Source organism: Entelurus aequoreus, linkage group LG02, assembly GCF_033978785.1.
Source record: "Entelurus aequoreus isolate RoL-2023_Sb linkage group LG02, RoL_Eaeq_v1.1, whole genome shotgun sequence".
Classification (NCBI taxonomy): domain Eukaryota; kingdom Metazoa; phylum Chordata; class Actinopteri; order Syngnathiformes; family Syngnathidae; genus Entelurus; species Entelurus aequoreus.
Window position 1 is genome coordinate 11,166,338 of NC_084732.1, and position 22,714 is coordinate 11,189,051.

The 22,714-nt window shown below is 44.0% G+C and overlaps 1 protein-coding gene across 2 annotated transcripts in view; it reads right to left on the bottom strand.

Annotated features, from left to right (window-relative positions):
- si:ch211-186j3.6 (neural-cadherin) overlaps positions 1 to 22,714 on the bottom strand; it is a 250,919-nt gene that overhangs the window by 100,440 nt on the left and 127,765 nt on the right. For both annotated transcript variants that reach the window (XM_062021330.1, XM_062021337.1), the window contains exons 14-16: positions 19,350 to 19,477; positions 19,107 to 19,293; positions 10,139 to 10,282 (exon numbers count right to left, since the gene is read on the bottom strand). In XM_062021330.1, the coding sequence (XP_061877314.1) occupies positions 10,139 to 10,282; positions 19,107 to 19,293; positions 19,350 to 19,477 (459 nt within the window). The remainder of the gene's footprint in view (positions 1 to 10,138; positions 10,283 to 19,106; positions 19,294 to 19,349; positions 19,478 to 22,714) is intronic.

Below are 22,714 nucleotides of genomic sequence, written 5' to 3' on the forward strand. Positions count from 1 at the left end.
ATGCTTGATTGAGGCGATAACCACATCCCAAGAGGAACATGATACCACTGCGATACAAAACAGGTTGTCATGTCAAGAGGAGCATGATATCACTGCGATACATAAAATGTTGTCATGTCAAGAGGAACATGATATCACTGTGATACACAAACTGCTGTCATGTCAAGAGAAACACAATACAGTGATACAATACACATTGTCATGTCAAGAGGAACATGATATCACTGCGATACAGAATATGTTGTCATATCAAGAGGAACATGATATCACTGCAATACAAAACATGTTGTCATGTCAAGAGGAACATGATATCACTGCAATACATACAATGTTGTCATGTCAAGAGGAACGTGATATTACTGCAATACATAAAATGCTATCATGTCAAAAGGAACATGATATCACTGCGATACAAAACACGTTGTCATGTCAAGAGGAACATGATATAACTGCGATACATAAAATACTGTCATGTCAAGAGGAACATGATATCACTGCGATACACAAACTGCTGTCATGTCAAGAGAAACATAATGCTGTGATACAATACACATTGTCATTTCAAGAAGAACATAATATCGCTGCGATACAGAAAATGTTGTCATGTCAAGAGGAACATGATATCACTGCGATACATAAAATGCTGTCATGTCCGGAGGAACATGATATCACTGCGATACACAAACTGCTGTCATGTCAAGAGAAACATAATATTGTGATACAATACACATTGTCATGTCAAGAGGAACATGATATCACTTCGATACATACAATGATGTCATGTCAAGAGGAACATGATATCACTGCGATACCCAAACTGCTGTCATGTCAAGAGAAACATAATACTGTGATACAATACACATTGTCATGTCAAGAGGAACATGATATCACTGCGATACAGAATATGTTGTCATATCAAGAGGAACATGATATCACTGCAATACAAAACATGTTGTCATGTCAAGAGGAACATGATATCACTGCGATACAGAATATGTTGCCATATCAAGAGGAACATGATATCACTGCAATACAAAACATGTCATGTCAAGAGGAACATGATATCACTGCAATACATAACATGTTGTCATGTCAAGAGGAACGTGATATTACTGCAATACATAAAATGCTATCATGTCAAAAGGAACATGATATCACTGCGATACAAAACATGTTGTTCTGTCAAGAGGAACATGATATCACTGTGATACACAAACTGCTGTCATGTCAAGAGAAACATGATAATGCAATACAATACACGTTGTCATGTCAAGAGGAACACGATATCACTGCGACACAATACATGTTGTCATATCAAGAGGAACATGATATCACTGCGACACAATACATGTCATATCAAGAGGAACATGATATCACTGCGATACATGCCAGGATCTCCAATGTATAGGTTGGATACTTTGCTTCACTCGTGGAGAGACCTGGACTACCCTGTTCTTCCCATCATGTTCTTGATAAAGAATGGCACCCGAGCCAGTAGAACTGCTGTCTGTGTGGAGTCGCGTTAGGCCTTTCATCAAATGCTCTTCATGTTCTTTCACAGAAATAATCAGAATCAGAATCAGAATCAGAATAGTTTTTATTGCCATTGTTTGAGAACGGGTTCACAAAGTAGGAATTGGACTTGGTACGGTGGTGCAACGTATAACACAGACCAGAATAACATGAGCTGTAACTGAGCTATCAGATATTGTTCAGGTGGCGGGAGGTGTGGGTCTGGATGGAGCGTAGTCTCCTGCCTGAGGGGAGAATAGTTTGTGTCCAGGGTGAGAAGAGTCAGCTGTGATCTGACCCACATGCCTCCTGGTCCTGGAGGAGAACAGGTCCTGGAGGGGTGAGAGTTTGCAGCCAATCACCTTCTCAGCAGCACGTACCATGCGCTGAAGTCGATGCTTGTGTGGAGCCGGGGAACCACACGGTGATGGAGAAGGTGAGGATGGACCCTATGATGGCTGAGTAAAACTGCACCAGCATCTCCGTCGGCACCTTCAGTTTCTTCAGCTGCCGCAGGAAGTACATCCTCAGCTGGGCCTTCTTGATGAGGGAGCTGATGGTCGGCTCCCACTTGAGGTCCTGGGTGATGGTGGTGCCCAAGAAACGGATGGAGACCACAATAAAAACAAGAACTTCTTTTCGGTTTGATTCACCCATGCATTTTCCATCAGTCGTTGGAATGAGCTTGGAGCGTTGGGCGGTATAGCTCGGTTGGTAGAGCGGCCGTGCCAGCAACTTGAGGGTTGCAGGTTCGATCCCCGCTTCCGCCATCCTAGTCACTGCCGTTGTGTCCTTGGGCAAGACACTTTACCCACCTGCTCCCAGTGCCACCCACACTGGTTTAAATGTAACTTAGATATTGGGTTTCACAATGTAAAGCGCTTTGAGTCACTTGAGAAAAAGCGCTATATAAATGTAATTCACTTCACTTCACTTCACTCCCTGTGGCAGGCGGTTGAAGTCCCAAAACCCCAAAGGGCAAACAAGGCGGTTTTGAAATCAAGTTTTGAGATCAAGTACTGTGAACCCCTTTGAAACAGCTAGTGCAGAAAAGTTGTCCACACATTTGGAGAGAGCATAAGCATCTTTGATCGTCTGCAGATTTAGTTTACGATAGTCAATACAGAGAAGAACATCCCCATTCTTCTTCTGGACCACAATTGGAGAGGCAAATGGTGAGTCCGACTCAAGTACAACTACGGAATCAAGAAGCCCTTCCTTACAGCATCAACACAGGGGGGATTGGTCATGGGCATACAACTCCTCACCATCTTGTACTGTGGCAAAAGCTGAAAGAAGAATTTGGAGAGGGGCTGAAGGCAATGTATTCAGTCTCAGACCTTAGACCAAGTCAGCAGCAGGCGTCAGCAAGCTCTCAAGGATACGTCTAGTGACTTGCGTTACCGACAAACTGGGGTCAGCTGGCAATAACTCAATTTGGGAATGCCAAAATTCTGAGTCCGCCTCGTTGTTGGGCTTAGATTGCAATCATCAAGAAGGCTCAGCAGCGGTTACACTTCCTGAGAGTCCTCGGGAAGTACAACCTGAAGCCTGACCTGCTGCTGACCTTCTACCGCTCGTCCATCGAGAGCCTGCTGACCTACTGTATTACAGTATGGTACGGCAGCTGCACTGCAGCAGACAGGGAGAGGCTGCAAAGAGTGGTCAAGACGGCTCAAAAGATCATCGGCCGCCCTCTCCCCACTCTGATGGACATCTACACCTCCCGCTGCCTCAACAGAGCCAGTGCCATCATCAAGGACAGCACCCACCCTGGCTCTGACCTGTTCCACCTGCTGCCCTCTGGGAAGCGCTACAGGTGCATTAAAACTAAGACGAACAGGCTAAAAAACAGCTTCTTCCCCAGGGCCATAACAACCCTGAACAGACTTCCCCATTGACCCTCGTAACTGCCTTCTCTTCGGTGCAATAACCCATTCCACCAACCACCCTGCTTCATCACCCATATTCATGTACATATTCATTTCACCCTCTGTATAGAGTGTACACTTGTTTTATCGCACTGTATGGAATGGCCTCAATCTCGTTACCCTGCGTAATGACAATAAAGCTGATTCTGATTCTGATTCTGTCCTGCCAGAAAATACACCAAGTCGAAGCGAGGGTGGAACACCTTCATCTGTATTTTGAACAACACGTTCAACAACAAGCCTCTGTACTTCAGGAGGATTGAAGTTATTTCTTGAGAGCGACACTCCGGGATGTAGCCCTGCTGAATGACTGTGCAGAGGTCGGGGTTCCTGCTGGTCAACAAAACATTTACAGGAAGAAGGTGCAAAACCTTGTGATGCAGGGAGCCTCACCTGGGAATAGGTTTCCTTTGGTTCCTATACAGCGCCGTCATCTTCATTTGCTCCTTCTGTCTTCAAATGTGGACTCATTTGGTCCTTTACTGTGTTGAGGACCTCTTCAAATCGTTTTCCGCGGCCCTCTGCCATTTGCTAAAGATCCTCAAGTGACTCTGGGGGATGGCTGCTGCTCCCCACCATACTCAGACGCAAGAGCTGCGACGTGGAAACTGCGGTCAGCAGCGACTTGAGAAGAATATTGGTAGGGCAGAATTGGTTCCAAAGCAGACATCACTGTAGCTTTCGCAAACTCAACCATCATATTTTTTATAGCAAGTGCATTTTGGAGGGTCTACATGCAAATGCCACAATGTCCTCATCCTGTTTAGTATGGCTCACATCCAGAGTTGTGTGAACACTCCAAAGCATTCACACATACGGTTTGTCCTCTACTTCTTCTTCTTCTCCAGATTTTGGCGCGCTTTACCTTCCGCATTTTTCACCTGATTCAAACCGTTCCTGTGACGACCGGGTCGCATGGTGACGCGGGGGTCGTTCTCCCAAGATGCAGACGTAATCCGGACACAGCGTGCAGGTGGGAAATGATTTATTAGGATAAATCATACAGGGAAAAAATAAAGGTGTGCTCGTAGCACGGGAGGGAAAGCTAAGGAGGCTAGCGCGTGAGCTAGCATACACAAACAGAAATCAAAAGTCGTCAACTGTTGCGGGTAGCAAATTAGGAAGCCAGACTGACTGACCGGAAAAGGCTGGAATAAATAGTGCTCTGATTAGTGCTTGGGAAACAGGTGAGCGTCCCGAACACCAATCAGAGACAGGTGGAAAAAATGGAAACAGAAAACAAACCCAGGGGTGCACAAAAACAGGAACTAAGGGAGTCCAACAACCAAACAGAACATGATCCGGGCAGCGGATTGCAACACTTTCCAACTTCAAACTGTTCAGCCTATTCAGGAATCGCGGGATTGCCCTTGACAAGTTCCAAAAAGTCTGAGATTTCCCAGAATTCCAGGTTTTCTGGGACATTTTTCCCATTCAAAATGAAATGGCCCATTTCCACATTTTTCAACCGATTCAAACCATTCCACCGTCAACATATTCCAATCATCTTGGAAATTGAAAATGCCTTTTTTCCAAGTTCAACAAAATTCCAGGATTTCCCAGAATTCCTGGTTTTCCAAAGCCCGAGTTCCACCCTTTTTTCTGGCGACTACTCCTTCCACATTTTTCAACACATTTCAAGCGTTTCACCGTCAAAACATTCCTCTTAATCAAGACAAAAAAAAAAAGTAGTTTTTTGAACTGGAAAAAGTCCCGGTTTCCCAGAAACTCTGTAATTCAATTTTTCAATTCAACATGTTACTACTTCAAAAAATTTCGACCGATTTGAACAATTCCAACAACAACCATTTCACCTCATTCAGACCATTCAAAATTCCCGCTTTTCCCAAAATTGTCGCTTCGCAGCCGAGTGTGAAGCGACTGGGATGAGAATCAGCACCTCCAAGTCCGAGTCCATGGTTCTCGCCCGGGAAAGGGTGGAGTGCCATCTCCGGGTTGGGGAGGAGACCCTGCCCCAAGTGGAGGAGTTCAAGTACCTGGGAGTCTTGTTCACGAGTGAGGGAAGAGTGGATGGTGAGATCGACAGGAGGATCGGTGCGGCGTCTTCAGTAATGCGGATGCTGTATCGATCCGTTGTGGTCAAGAAGGAGCTGAGCCGGAAGGCAAAGCTCTCAATTTACCGGTCGATCTACGTTCCCATCCTCACCTATGGTCATGAGCTTTGGGTTATGACCGAAAGGACAAGATCACGGGTACTGAAATGAGTTTCCTCCGCCGGGTGGCGGGTCTCTCCCTTAGAGATAGGGTGAGAAGCTCTGTCATCCGGGAGGAGCTCAAAGTAAAGCTACTGCTCCTCCACATGGAGAGGAGCCAGATGAGGTGGTTCGGGCATCTGGTCAGGATGCCACCTGAACCCCTCCCTAGGGAGGTGTTTAGGGCACGTCCGACCGGTAGGAGGCCACGGGGAAGACCCAGGACACGTTGGGAAGACTATGTCTCCCGGCTGGCCTGGGAACGCCTCGGGATATGAGACGGGTGGATGTGACAAGGCGTGTGTGGACTTCCAAGACGGTCAGGGGATGGAATCAATTTGCTTCAGGAACCAATGAACATTTTCTGGCCAGCTGGCCACAACATTTGTGTGTGAAGCGCTTAAAGGGCAGTTGGACGCGTAAAAGAGATATTATTACACATCAGATCTTTGAAGAAGTCCAAGCTTGAGGCCAGCGAGCGAGCAGGTCCACTCCAGTAATCACCTTCTTGTCTTTTATTTCCTGAGCTGACATTTGCCTGCGGCGTTACAAGCCAGGTGTAAAGGTGTGCAGTCACCCAGCACGTCCCTTCAAATCTCTGCGCGCTTAACGAGGCCCTTAATTACAACTTTATTAGAGACGGCTGAATGGGAAAGGTCAGCAGTTAGCTTTGTAGCGCTGGACTATTTCACACTGCAGGTAATACTTCAGCAAGTGCAGTGTTCCAATGACTTGGTGGCCACACACAAATATGACTTTTACAACACAAAGTGCTTCACTTGGTCTTGTGCTCCAACTCTTCTTTCATCTGACCACACAACTTTCCTCCAGAAGGTCTTATCTTCGTCCATGTCATGTCAGATGAAACCAAAATGGAGCTGTTTGGCCACAATAGCCAGCAATATGTTTGGAGGAGAAAAGGTGAGGCCTTTCATGCCAGGAACACCATGCCTACCGTCGAGTATGGTGGTGGTAGTATTATGCTCTGGGCCTGTATTGCTGCCAATGGAACTGCTGCTTTAAATGGGACAATGAAAAAGGAGGATTAGCTCCAAATTGTTCAGGACAAGCTAAAGTCATCAGTCCGGAGGTTGGGCGCAGTTGGGTGTTCCAACAGGACAATGACCCCAAACACACCTCAAAAGTGGTAAAGGAATGGCTAAATCAGGCTAGAATGAAGGTTTTAGAATGGCCTGACTTAAAGGTGTGGACAATGCTGAAGAAACAAGTCCATGTCAGAAAAGCAACACATTTAGCTGAACTGCAGCAACTTAGTGGTCACGCAGAAGCTTGTGGATGGCTACCAAAAGTGTCTTATTGCAGGTCAACTTGCCAAGGAAGCAAATATTAACATTGCTGTATGTATACTTTTCACCCTCACATTTTCAGTAGACACATAATAAATTCATAAAAGAAGCAAACTTCATGAATGTTTTGTGTGAGCAACAAGTATGTGCTCCAATCACTACATCACAACAACAACAAGTATGTGCTCCAATCACTACATCACAACAACAACAAGTATGTACTCCAATCACTACATCACAACAAGAACAAGTATGTGCTCCAATCACTACATCACAACAACAACAAGTATGTGCTCCAATCACTACATCACAACAACAACAAGTATGTGCTCCAATCACTACATCACAACAACAACAAGTATGTGCTCCAATCACTACATCACAACAACATAAGACTTGTAGAAATGATTGGAAACTCAAGACTAGGGATGATGTTCGAAACCGGTTTTCCCGGTTGTTCGATAAGAAAAGAACCGATTCCATGGACTCAAATCCCTTTTTGAGAACCGGTTCCCGTTATTGAGGCCACTATAGTAAAGAAAAAGAGTTGGTTCTTTATTCGAATCCCTGGGAACGAATCCCGTCCCACAAGAAATGCCCTGTGGGACATCACAGGAAATGACGTAGCTCAGTCATTAGACTGAGCTACGTCATTTCTTGTGATGTCACACAAGCAGCAAAAATAAGGCCTCAAGGCATGGCTATTCATCTATAGTGATCACAGAGACAGCTTGTTTTTGTGTTGCTGTATATATTTGTTTTTATGAAAAATCCCACTTAATACTTTGGGTAACAGTCAATATTTATTTATTTTATTTTTCTAGGGGGGTAACAGTCAATATTTATTTATTTATTTTATTCTTATAAAATAAAGGTGAGCTTTTGTTAAACCAAATATTGTGTTTTTTCCATATACAACAACCTATCTGGATTCGATAAGAGAATCGATAAGGAATCGGTTCGATAAGAGGATTCAATAATGGGCTCGAACTCGATCATTTCTTATCAAACATCATCCCTACTCAAGACATGACATCATGTTCTCTACACGTGTATGTACACTTTTGACCACCACTGTAGTTATATATATATATATATATATATATATATATATATATATATATATATATATATATATATATATATATATATATATATATATATATATATATATATATATATATATATATATATATATATATATATATATACATATACATATATAGCTAGCTACTGAATTTTGACAGAAAAATGTTGCAGATACAATTTAATAAGTTGTACACTTGAGTTGTATGGCAAATATACACACATATACACACACACTGGTCACCTTGCATTACACTTTCAATATGTACAATTAATAATGATCAAAAACACACACACACACACGGTAAAGCAGGGGTCAGCAACCTTTTAGAAAGCAAGAGCTACTTCTTGGGTAGTGATTAATGCGAAGGGCTACCAGTTTGATACACACTTAAATAAATTGCCAGAAATAGCCAATTTGCTCAATTTACCTTTAACTCTATGTTATTATTAATAATTAATGATATTTACACTTAATTGAATGGTTTAAAAGAGGAGAAAACACGAAAAAATGACAATTAAATTTTGAAACATAGTTTATCTTCAATTTCGACTCTTTAAAATTCAAAATTCAACCAAAAAAAAGGAGACAAAAACTAGCTAATTTGAATCTTTCTGAAAAAATTAAAAAAATAATTTATGGAAAATCATTAGTAATTTTTCCTGATTAAGATTAATTTCAGAATTTTGATGACAAATTTTAAATAGGTTAAAATCCAATCTACACTTTGTTAGAATATATAACAAATTGGACCAAGCTATATTTCTAACAAAGACAAATCATTATTTCTTCTAGATTTTCCAGAATTTTTTTTTTTAAAAGAAATTCAAAATACTTTAAAATAAGATTTAAATTTGATTCTACAGATTTTCTAGATTTGCCAGAATAATGTTTTTGAATTTTAATCATAATAAGTTTGAAGAAATATTTCACAAATATTCTTCGTCGAAAAAACAGAAGCTAAAATGAAGAATTAAATTAAAATGTATTTATTATTCTTTACAATAGAAAAAATAAATTGACTTGAACATTGATTTAAATTGTCAGGAAAGAAGAGGAAGGAATTTAAAAGGTAAAAAGGTATATGTGTTTAAAAATCCTAAAATCATTTTTAAGGTTGTATTTTTTCTCTAAAATTGTCTTTCTGAAAGTTATAAGAAGCAAAGTAAAACAATAAATGAATTTATTTAAACAAGTGAAGACCAAGTGTAGTAGAATTTCTGACCTTTTGACCTATATTTCTTGTCTTTTAAGAATGTCCGCTCATTTTCAATTCTCTTGTATTTTGTGCCATTGAATGGACCAGTTGTGGGACAAAAGTGAATATTAAGTCGTGCCAACCTGTCTACAGAATGTGTTGACTGTCTAAAGGATTGGAGTTGTTATGGAACAGATAGGAAAAACAACAAGACATTGACGCATTTAGATAACAAACAATGACGCACAAGAGACATATAAAAAATGGCAGAAGACCGGAACTCGACAGTGATTTTGGCTTGTGTGTGTCTTGTTTGCTCCGGAGTAACATGTGGTCTGTCTGCACGGCCAACTCAATTCAACCTGCACTTCTGATAATGGGTAAATAAATTTGTTGTACTAAACTACTTTTGTTGCCTGTTTAAGCTTCGGACAATCCACTACACAAGTCTTTCAAATATTTTCTTGTATTTTCAAATTCTATTTGAGTTTTGTCTCTCTTAGAATTAAAAATGTCGGGCAAAGCGAGACCAGCTTGCTAGTAAATAAATACAATTTAAAAAATAGAGGCAGCTCACTGGTAAGTGCTGCTATTTGAGCTATTTTTAGAACAGGCCAGCGGGCTACTCATCTGCTCCTTACGGGCTACCTGGTGCCCCAACGTCAACACACCAGTGTGTGTTGTCCACGTTGTGGATACACACACACACACACACACACACACACACACACACACACACACACACACACACACACACACACACACACACACACACACACACACACACACGCACACACACACACAAACAAGTGTTGTGGATACCCACACACACACACACAGACACACACAGACAGACACACACACAGACAGACGCACACAGACGCACACACCTTCATCCCCATCATTGGCAGTGACGGTGATGACGTTGAAGCCGAGGTCGGCGTCCTCCTGCAGGTCCACCAGGTAGGCGGCGTGAGCGAAGGCAGGTTTGTTGTCGTTGATGTCGCTGATGAAGACGCGCACGTACGCCAAGTCTGACACACAACAAGAGGAAGAAGAAGAGTTACCAGAGAAGAAGAGGAAGAGTGTGTGCTGATTCTGTCACAACAACAACAACAACAACAACAACACTTCCCTGGCTTGTCTGCAACAACACAAGTCTGCAACAACACAAGTAAGTCAAAAGTCTTTCACCCACGCTGACACAAACCAAAATAACTTCCACATTCTTCTCAACAATAAACTCTGCGCTCACTTCCCCGCTCACGACACTTAGCGTCTCTGCGCCCTTTGATGGTGTCGACACATTTTGTGTACGCCCAGCAACACAACATCATTTATTGACGCAGAGGAGATGGCGCACAAACTCCTTCAACGACAACAAAATTGACAACACAACAACTCAACAACGTGACAACACAACGACGCAACAACGTGACAACACAACGACACAACAATGCAACAACAACACAGCATGACAACACAACAATGCAACAATGTGACAACACAACAATGCAACAACATGACAAGGCAACAATGCAACAATGTGACAACACAACAATATGACAACACTACAATGCAACAGCATGGCAAGGCAACAATGCAACAATGTGACAACACAACAATATGACAACACTACAATGCAACAGCATGGCAAGGCAACAATGCAACACAACAACAACACAACAGCATAACAACAAAGCGAGGCAACAACACAACAGCACAACAATGCAACAACACAACATGACAACACAACAATGCAACAACATGAAAACACTACAATGCAACAACACGGCAAGGCAACAATGCAACAAGACAACAGCATAACAACACAGCGAGGCAACAACACAACAGCACAACAATGCAACAACACAACATGACAACACAACAATGCAACAATGTGACAACACAACAATACAACAACATGACAACACTACAATGCAACAACACGGCAAGGAAACAATGCAACAAGACAACAACACAACAGCATAACAACACAGCGAGGCAACAACACAACAGCACAACAATGCAACAACACGACATGACAACACAACAATGCAAAAATGTGACAACACAACAATATGACAACACTACAAGGCAACAACACGGCAAGGCAACAATGCAACAAGACAACAACACAACAAGCATAACAACACAGCGAGGCAACAACACAACAGCACAACAATGCAACAACACAACATGACAACACAACAATGCAACAATGTGACAACACAACAATACAACAACATGACAACACTACAATGCAACAACACAGCAAGGCAACAATGCAACAAGACAACAACACAACAGCATAACAACACAGCGAGGCAACAACACTACAACACAACAGCTCAACAACACAAGAACGCAACAGCACAACAATGCAACAACGCAACGACACAACAACAAAACAGCACAAAAACGCAACAGCACAAACATGCAACAACACAACAGCACAACATCAGAATAACATAACAACATTACAACGGCACAAAATACTACAACATGACAACACAATAATGCAACAACACAACATTCACCAACACAACAAAAATGCAACAAGGAAATAATGCAACAAAACAACCGCACAACAATGCCACAACACAACAACACAAACATGCAACAGCACAAGAACACAACAATGCAACAGCATAACAAAACAACACTACAACAAAGGAGCACAACAATACAACAACAGAACAAAGCAACAACACAAAATAAAAATCATGTTTGTGTGCACTTTTCACCACTGATGACTTTTTGTAATGTGATTGTCACTTCCCAACAAACACAACAACAACAACAACAACAACAACAACAACAACAACAACAAAAACAACAAGAATGTCTTGCTTGTAAAATGGAGAGTTTAGTATGAAGAAACTTGTGTTTTCTCACTCTTCTCTCCAAAGAGCAGAAGATGTTTTCATTTCCAAGCAGGACTTGAGAAAGACTGCATGAATATTCTAGAAGTTTCTTCTGTCTGCTCCTAACAAAGACGGACACTTCTCCTCCCTCTCCTGCTTTGTCTTGTCTAAACTCTCTTCCTGTTTCTGCACACCCGGCAACATGTCAGCAGTGCAAGTCATCAACTGGCCTCTCCACAGAAATGACTAGAAGGTTCTGGATCAGAAGTCATCAACTGGCCTCTCCACAGAAAGGACTAGAAGGTTCTGGATCAGAAGTCATCAACTGGCCTCTCCACAGAAAGGACTAGAAGGTTCTGGATCAGAAGTCATCAACTGGCCTCTCCACAGAAACGACTAGAAGGTTCTGGATCAGAAGTCATCAACTGGCCTCTCCACAGAAAGGACTAGAAGGTTCTGGATCAGAAGTCATCAACTGGCCTCTCCACAGAAAGGACTAGAAGGTTCTGGATCAGAAGTCATCAACTGGCCTCTCCACAGAAACGACTAGAAGGTTCTGGATCAGAAGTCATCAACTGGCCTCTCCACAGAAAGGACTAGAAGGTTCTGGATCAGAAGTCATCAACTGGCCTCTCCACAGAAAGGACTAGAAGGTTCTGGATCAGAAGTCATCAACTGGCCTCTCCACAGAAAGGACTAGAAGGTTCTGGATCAGAAGTCATCAACTGGCCTCTCCACAGAAAGGACTAGAAGGTTCTGGATCAGAAGTCCTCAACTGGCCTCTCCACAGAAAGGACTAGAAGGTTCTGGATCAGAAGTCATCAACTGGCCTCTCCACAGAAAGGACTAGAAGGTTCTGGATCTGAAGTGATCCACTGGCCTCTCCACAGAAAGGACTAGAAGGTTCTGGATCAGAAGTCATCAACTGGCCTCTCCACAGAAAGGACTAGAAGGTTCTGGATCAGAAGTCATCAACTGGCCTCTCCACAGAAAGGACTAGAAGGTTCTGGATCAGAAGTCATCAACTGGCCTCTCCACAGAAAGGACTAGAAGGTTCTGGATGAGATGCGCGGGTCAGGGAGAACCGGTCTGTTGGTTGCTGGACCCCCCATGGACTCTTGGGAGACATTTGTTCCCCAAGTGTTAGGAGCCATTATTATGTTTAGTCATGAACTTGACATCGTCATCTTCATTTTAGCCAGAAAAGTGCAAGTGCAATAATTGGAGTTTTCAGAATAAAATACCCTTTTCCATCTTGAAAATGTCTAAATATAGAAAACTTCATTTATCGAGTGAAATGAACAAGCTGCAAGGACAAATACTTTCACTCCTTTTTAGTGTTTTTGTCCTAAGATGTAGTCTTATATTTTGACAGATCTTTTTAGCAGTGGAGAAGCTGTCTGCGCTGCAAGGCGAAGTTATGATGAATTAGACAAACTAGAGTGAAACCTTTAAGTTTGTTTCCGCTCACTCAAACACAAACATTCTAATCTGGATGTTGTTTTTTATCCTCGCAGGAACGGACTTGGCAAGGTCGTTGCTCCGAGACCCCGATATAGTCGTACATGCTTAGGTTTTCCTTCTGGTCTCAAAGTGAGACTCCCCCCGATGGTCTCAATTTCCTCCAATGGTCTCAAAATGAGACCCCTCCGATGGTCTGAGTTTCCTCCAATGGTCTCAAACCGAGACCCCTACAATGGTCTCAGTTTCATCCGATGGTCTCAAACTGAGGCCCCTTCAATGGTCTTAGTTTCCTCCTAGGGTCTCAAACCGAGACCCCTACGATGGTCTCAGTTTCATCCGATGGTCTCAAACTGAGGCCCCTTCAATGGTCTTAGTTTCCTCCTATGGTCTCAAACTGAGGCCCCTCCGATGGTCTCAGTTTCATCCGATGGTCTCAAACTGAGACCCCTTCAATGGTCTTAGTTTCCTCCGATGGTCTCAGTTTCCTCCGATGGTCTCAAACTGAGACCCCTTCAATGGTCTTAGTTTTTTCCGATGGTCTCAAACTGAGACCCCTCCGATGGTCTCAGTTTCCTCTGATGTTCTCAAACTGAGACCCCTCCGATGGTCTCAGTTTTCTTCAATGGTCTCAAACTGAAACCCCTCCGATGATTCTCAGTTTCCTCCAATGGTCTCAAATTGAGACCCCTCCGATGGCCTCAGTTTCCTCCAATGTTCTCAAAATGAGACCCCTCCGATGGTCTCAGTTTCCTCCAATGGTCTCAAACCGAGACCCCTAGGATGGTCTCAGTTTTATCCGATGGTCTCAAACTGAGGCCCCTTCAATGGTCTTAGTTTCCTCGTATGGTCTCAAACTGAGGCCCCTCCGATGGTCTCAGTTTCCTATATGGTCTCAAACTGAGGCCCCTCGGATGGTCTCAAACTGAGACCCCTTTAATGGTCTTAGTTTCCTCCGATGGTCTCAGTTTACCCCAATGGTCTCAAACTGAGACCCCTTCAATGGTCTTAGTTTTTTCCGATGGTCTCAAACTGAGACCCCTCCGATGGTCTCAGTTTCCTCTGATGTTCTCAAACTGAGACCCCTCCGATGGTCTCAGTTTTCTTCAATGGTCTCAAACTGAAACCCCTCCGATGATTCTCAGTTTCCTCCAATGGTCTCAAATTGAGACCCCTCCGATGGCCTCAGTTTCCTCCAATGTTCTCAAAATGAGACCCCTCCGATGGTCTCAGTTTCCTCCAATGGTTTCAAACCGAGACCCCTAGGATGGTCTCAGTTTTATCCGATGGTCTCAAACTGAGGCCCCTTCAATGGTCTTAGTTTCCTCCTATGGTCTCAAACTGAGGCCCCTCCGATGGTCTCAGTTTCCTCGGATGGTCTCAAACTGAGGCCCCTCGGATGGTCTCAAACTGAGACCCCTTTAATGGTCTTAGTTTCCTCCGATGGTCTCAGTTTACCCCAATGGTCTCAAACTGAGACCCCTTCAATGGTCTTAGTTTTTTCCGATGGTCTCAAACTGAGACCCCTCCGATGGTCTCTGTTTCCTCCGATGTTCTCAAACTGAGAACCCTCCGATGGTCTCAGTTTTCTTCGATGGTCTCAAACTGAAACCCCTCCGATGATTCTCAGTTTCCTCCAATGGTCTCAAACTGTGACCCCTCCGATGGTCTCAGTTTTCTCCAATGGTCTCAAACCGAGACCCCTAGGATGGTCTCAGTTTCCTCCGATGGTCTCAAACTGAGACCCCTCCGATGGTCTCAGTTTCCTCCAATGGTCTCAAACTGAGGCCCCTTCAGAGGTCTCAGTTTCCTCTGATGGTTTCAAACTGAGACTTCCCTGATGGTCTCAGTTTTCTCCAAAGGTCTTAAACTTAGGCCCCTCTGATGGTCTCAAACTGAGACACCCCCCTAATGGTTTCAAACTGAGGCCCCTCTGATGGTCTCAAACTGAGGCCCCTCCGATGGTCTCAAACTGAGACACCCCCCTGATGGTTTCAAACTGAGGCCCCTCTGATGGTCTCAGTTTCCTCCGATGGTCTCAAACTGAGCCCGCCCCGATAGGAGCTTTGTTTGGGATTTTTTTCTCCTCTCATGTGTACCTTGGCCCCCTACCTTTCTTGTGGGGACCATTCGGTGGTCCTTCTCTGTCTACTTTGGAACTGTGTCTGTTCTTGGACTGGAATCCCATTTTGCTGCACTTGTTGATTAATCTCCATTCCATTGTTGAGCCGGTGAAGTTCCGTGTTTTTATAATCTTGTTGTTTGTCCACACCTTTTTACCCCCCCCAGTGGTTCAGCCGTAAGACTGCGAGTAGCTGGATGAGACTCACGGCCGTCGGCGTCTGTCCTCCATCTGCCGACTTGGCAGATGCTGAAGTCGGCCATGAAAAACTGCTGAACATAAGCATGTCCTTCCACGTGTCTCCCCATTCGTGGTTGACCAAGTTCACAATGCCGTGCGAAGGACTTGCAACAGATCTGGGATGCCTTGACGAGGACAGATCCTCTGAAAGCATCCATCTGCCGCAGCATCTGCTTCCCCCGCCGTCCCTCCATCGGAGCGTCAAATCACGTATGAACGTCATCTGTCGCCAGGCGGGAGGCCAATGGAGCCTGAAATGACGAGCATCTGTGCAAAGATCTGAAGGCGGCTCCTCTTTGCTGCTCGCTTTGGACCAAAACATCGGCCAAAGTTTTTAGCTTGAGTCTTTTAAGGAGTCATGCAAGAAAAACCTACCAATCTGCAAAAAATGAGGCTTTAAAAAATGTGTTATAGTTACTCCTTCCATCCATCCATCCATTTTCTTCCGCTTATCCGAGGTGGGGTCGCGGAGGCAGCAGCCTAAGCAGAGAAGCCCAGACTTTCCTCTCCCCAGCCACTTGGTCCAGCTCCTCCCGGGGGATCCCGAAGCGTTTCCAGGCCAGTCGGGAGACATAGTCTTCCCAACGTGTCCTGGGTCTTCCCCTTGGCCTCCTGCCGGTCGGACGTGCCCTAAACACCTCCCTAGGGAGGCGTTCGTGTGGCAACCTGACCAGATGCCAGAGCCACCTCATCTGGCTCTTCTCCATGTGGAGGAGCAGCGGCTTTACTTTGAGTTCCTCCCGGATGACAGAGCTTCTCACCCTATCTCTAAGGGAGAGACCCACCACCCGGCGGTGGAAACTCATTTGGGCCGCTTGTACCCGTGATCTTGTCCTTTCGGTCATAACCCAAAGCTCATGACCATAGGTGAGGATGGGAACGTAGATCGACCGGTAAATTAAGAGCTTTGCCTTCCGGCTCAGCTCCTTCTTCACCACAACAGATCGATACAGCGTCCGCATTACTGAAGACGCCGCACCGATCCGCCTGTCGATCTCACCATCCACTCTTCCCTCACTCGTGAACAAGACTCATAAGGTACTTGAATTCCTCCACTTGGGGCAGGGTCTCCTCCCCAACCCGGAGATGGCACTCCACCCTTTCCCGGGCGAGAACCATGGACTCGGACTTGGAGGTGCTGATTCTCATCCCAGTCGCTTCACACTCTGCTGCGAACCGACCTAGTTACTTACAGTTAGTTACTCTTTACTCTAGAAAAAAAGTATTTTTTTTGATTGATTGAAACTTTTATTAGTAGATTGCACAGTACAGTACATATTCCGTACAATTGACCACTAAATGGTAACACCCCAATAAGTTTTTCCACTTGTTTAAGTCGGGGTCCACGTTAATCAATTCATGGTAGCAGAATAACTCTTTAATAAATGTCAGTTTTTAGGCCCCTGGTGAGTTCTTACCAGAGTTAGCATGTAGCTCATATGGCTATGCTAATGTTGGTACCCTACCACTCCCTAAGTCAGGTCCGCAGGAACAGTTTTTAGGCTCCTAGCGAGTTCTTACCAGAGTTAGCATGTAGCTTAAATGGCTTTGCTAATGTTGGAACCCTACCACTCCCTAAGTCAGGTCCACAGGAACAGTTTTTAGGCCCCTGAGGAGTTCTTACCAGAGTTAGCATGTAGCTTATATGGCTTTGCTAATGTTGGAACCCTACCACTCCCTAAGTCAGGTCCACAGGAACAGTTTTTAGGCCCCTGGCGAGTTCTTACCAGAGTTAGCATGTAGCTTATATGGCTATGCTAATGTTGGAACCCTACCATTCCCTAAGTCAGGTCCACAGGAACAGTTTTTAGGCTCCTAGCGAGTTCTTACCAGAGTTAGCATGTAGCTTAAATGGCTATGCTAATGTTGGAACCCTACCACTCCCTAAGTCAGGTCCACAGGAACAGTTTTTAGGCCCCTGAGGAGTTCTTACCAGAGTTAGCATGTAGCTTATATGGCTATGCTAATGTTGGAACCCTACCACTCCCTAAGTCAGGTCCACAGGAACAGTTTTTAGGCCCCTGGCAAGTTCTTAACAGAGTTAGCATGTAGCTTATATGGCTATGCTAATGTTGGAACCCTACCACTCCCTAAGTCAGGTCCACAGGAACCGTTTTTAGGCCCCTGGTGAGTTCTTACCAGAGTTAGCATGTAGCTTATATGGCTCTGCTAATGTTGGTACCCTACCACTCCCTAAGTCAGGTCCACATGAACAGTTTTTAGGCCCCTGAGGAGTTCTTACCAGAGTTAGCATGTAGCTCATATGGCTGTGCTAATGTTGGTACCCTACCACTCCCTAAGTCAGGTCCACAGGAACAGTTTTTAGGCCCCTGAGGAGTTCTTACCAGAGTTAGCATGTAGCTTATATGGCTATGCTAATGTTGGTACCCTACCACTCCCTAAGTCAGGTCCACAGGAACAGTTTTTAGGCCCCTGAGGAGTTCTTACCAGAGTTAGCATGTAGCTTATATGGCTCTGCTAATGTTGGTACCCTACCACTCCCTAAGTCAGGTCCACAGGAACAGTTTTTAGGCCCCTGAGGAGTTCTTACCAGAGTTAGCATGTAGCTCATATGGCTGTGCTAATGTTGGTACCCTACCACTCCCTAAGTCAGGTCCGCAGGAACAGTTTTTAGGCCCCTGAGGAGTTCTTACCAGAGTTAGCATGTAGCTTATATGGCTATGCTAATGTTGGTACCCTACCACTCCCTAAGTCAGGTCCACAGGAACAGTTTTTAGGCCCCTGAGGAGTTCTTACCAGAGTTAGCATGTAGCTCATATGGCTGTGCTAATGTTGGTACCCTACCACTCCCTAAGTCAGGTCCGCAGGAACAGTTTTTAGGCCCCTGAGGAGTTCTTACCAGAGTTAGCATGTAGCTTATATGGCTGTGCTAATGTTGGTACCCTACCACTCCCTAAGTCAGGTCCACAGGAACAGTTTTTAGGCCCCTGAGGAGTTCTTACCAGAGTTAGCATGTAGCTTTATGGCTATGCTAATGTTGGTACCCTACCACTCCCTAAGTCAGGTCCAGAGGAACAGTTTTTAGGCCCCTGGCGAGTTCTTACCAGAGTTAGCATGTAGCTTATATGGCTATGCTAATGTTGGAACCCTACCACTCCCTAAGTCAGGTCCACAGGAACAGTTTTTAGGCCCCTGGTGAGTTCTTACCAGAGTTGGGCTGGCCGTGTTTGCCGGGCCTGGCAGACTCCCAGCCGTCCACTGACTGCACCTCCAGCAGGTAGGAGCTCTTGGTCTCGCGGTCGAACACGGTCTGCGTGTAAATGAAGCCCGACTCCGGCTGGATGCGGAAGAAGCGGTGATCTCCGCTGCGATCCTCCAGCAGCGAGTAGGAGATCTGGAAGCGCCCGTCAGGTGAAGATCTGAGAGCGAGACCACGCCAACGGAACTCACCTTCCCGTTCAGGCCCAGGTCCAAGTCGTTGGCCGACACCTGGTACACCAGTGCTCCTGATTGTGCGCCCTCGGTCACGGAGGCCTCGTAGATGGAGGAGGTGAAGAAGGGCACGTTGTCGTTCACGTCTGCAAGCAAACGTCACAACAACAACTTTGATGAATCCAGTCAGACTCCAAACATCCTCTCAAAATATTTAAACTTTTTTTTTTTTTAAAGAAGGAAACAGGAAGTGAACACATGAGTTAGTCACTCATTGTGTGACAAGAAGGAAACAGGAAGTGAACACATGAGTTTGTCACTCATTGTGTGACAAGAAGGAAACAGGAAGTGAACACATGAGTTTGTCACTCATTGTGTGACAAGAAGGAAACAGGAAGTGAACACATGAGTTTGTCACTCATTGTGTGACAAGAAGGAAACAGGAAGTGAACACATGAATTTGTCACTCATTGTGTGACAAGAAGGAAACAGGAAGTGAACACATGAGTTTGTCACTCATTGTGTGACAAGAAGGAAACAGGAAGTGAGTTTGTCACTCATTGTGTGACAAGAAGGAAACAGGAAGTGAGTTTGTCACTCATTGTGTGACAAGAAGGAAACAGGAAGTGAGTTTGTCACTCATTGTGTGGCAAGAAGGAAACAGGAAGTGAACACATGAGTTTGTCACTCATTGTGTGACAAGAAGGAAACAGAAAGTGAGTTTGTCACTCATTGTGTGACAAGAAGGAAACAGGAAGTGAGTTTGTCACTCATTGTGTGACAAGAAGGAAACAGGAAGTGAGTTTGTCACTCATTGTGTGACAAGAAGGAAACAGGAAGTGAGTTTGTCACTCATTGTGTGACAAGAAGGAAACAGGAAGTGAGTTTGTCACTCATTGTGTGACAAGAAGGAAACAGGAAGTGAGTTTGTCACTTATTGTGTGACAAGAAGGAAACAGGAAGTGAACACATGAGTTTGTCACTCATTGTGTGACAAGAAGGAAACAGGAAGTGAGTTTGTCACTTATTGTGTGACAAGAAGGAAACAGGAAGTGAGTTTATCACTCATTGTGTGACAAGAAGGAAACAGGAAGTGAGTTTGTCACTCATTGTGTGACAAGAAGGAAACAGGAAGTGAGTTTGTCACTCATTGTGTGACAAGAAGGAAACAGGAAGTGAACACATGAGTTTGTCACTTATTGTGTGACAAGAAGGAAACAGGAAGTGAGTTTGTCACTCATTGTGTGACAAGAAGGAAACAGGAAGTGAGTTTGTCACTCATTGTGTGACAAGAAGGAAACAGGAAGTGAGTTTGTCACTCATTGTGTGACAAGAAGGAAACACGAAGTGAACACATGAGTTTGTCACTCATTGTGTGACAAGAAGGAAACAGGAAGTGAGTTTGTCACTCATTGTGTGACAAGAAGGAAACAGGAAGTGAGTTTGTCACTCATTGTGTGACAAGAAGGAAACAGGAAGTGAGTTTGTCACTCATTGTGTGACAGGAAGGAAACAGGAAGTGAACACATGAGTTTGTCACTTATTGTGTGACAAGAAGGAAACAGGAAGTGAGTTTGTCACTCATTGTGTGACAAGAAGGAAACAGGAAGTGAGTTTGTCACTTATTGTGTGACAAGAAGGAAACAGGAAGTGAACACATGAGTTTTTCACTCATTGTGTGACAAGAAGGAAACAGGAAGTGAGTTTGTCACTTATTGTGTGACAAGAAGGAAACAGGAAGTGAGTTTATCACTCATTGTGTGACAAGAAGGAAACAGGAAGTGAGTTTGTCACTCATTGTGTGACAAGAAGGAAACAGGAAGTGAGTTTGTCACTCATTGTGTGACAAGAAGGAAACAGGAAGTGAACACATGAGTTTGTCACTCATTGTGTGACAAGAAGGAAACAGGAAGTGAGTTTGTCACTCATTGTGTGACAAGAAGGAAACAGGAAGTGAGTTTGTCACTCATTGTGTGACAAGAAGGAAACAGGAAGTGAGTTTGTCACTCATTGTGTGGCAAGAAGGAAACAGGAAGTGAACACATGAGTTTGTCACTCATTGTGTGACAAGAAGGAAACAGGAAGTGAGTTTGTCACTCATTGTGTGACAAGAAGGAAACAGGAAGTGAGTTTGTCACTCATTGTGTGACAAGAAGGAAACAGGAAGTGAGTTTGTCACTCATTGTGTGACAAGAAGGAAACAGGAAGTGAACACATGAGTTTGTCACTTATTGTGTGACAAGAAGGAAACAGGAAGTGAGTTTGTCACTCATTGTGTGACAAGAAGGAAACAGGAAGTGAGTTTGTCACTTATTGTGTGACAAGAAGGAAACAGGAAGTGAACACATGAGTTTTTCACTCATTGTGTGACAAGAAGGAAACAGGAAGTGAGTTTGTCACTTATTGTGTGACAAGAAGGAAACAGGAAGTGAGTTTATCACTCATTGTGTGACAAGAAGGAAACAGGAAGTGAGTTTGTCACTCATTGTGTGACAAGAAGGAAACAGGAAGTGAGTTTGTCACTCATTGTGTGACAAGAAGGAAACAGGAAGTGAACACATGAGTTTGTCACTTATTGTGTGACAAGAAGGAAACAGGAAGTCAGTTTGTCACTCATTGTGTGACAAGAAGGAAACAGGAAGTGAGTTTGTCACTCATTGTGTGACAAGAAGGAAACAGGAAGTGAGTTTGTCACTCATTGTGTGACAAGAAGGAAACAGGAAGTGAACACATGAGTTTGTCACTCATTGTGTGACAAGAAGGAAACAGGAAGTGAGTTTGTCACTCATTGTGTGACAAGAAGGAAACAGGAAGTGAGTTTGTCACTCATTGTGTGACAAGAAGGAAACAGGAAGTGAGTTTGTCACTCATTGTGTGACAAGAAGGAAACAGGAAGTGAGTTTGTCACTTATTGTGTGACAAGAAGGAAACAGGAAGTGAACACATGAGTTTGTCACTCATTGTGTGACAAGAAGGAAACAGGAAGTGAACACTTGAGTTTGTCACTCATTGTGTGACAAGAAGGAAACAGGAAGTGAGTTTGTCACTTATTGTGTGACAAGAAGGAAACAGGAAGTGAGTTTGTCACTCATTGTGTGACAAGAAGGAAACAGGAAGTGAACACATGAGTTTGTCACTCATTGTGTGACAAGAAGGAAACAGGAAGTGAGTTTGTCACTCATTGTGTGACAAGAAGGAAACAGGAAGTGAACACATGAGTTTGTCACTCATTGTGTGACAAGAAGGAAACAGGAAGTGAGTTTGTCACTCATTGTGTGACAAGAAGGAAACAGGAAGTGAACACATGAGTTTGTCACTCATTGTGTGACAAGAAGGAAACAGGAAGTGAGTTTGTCACTCATTGTGTGACAAGAAGGAAACAG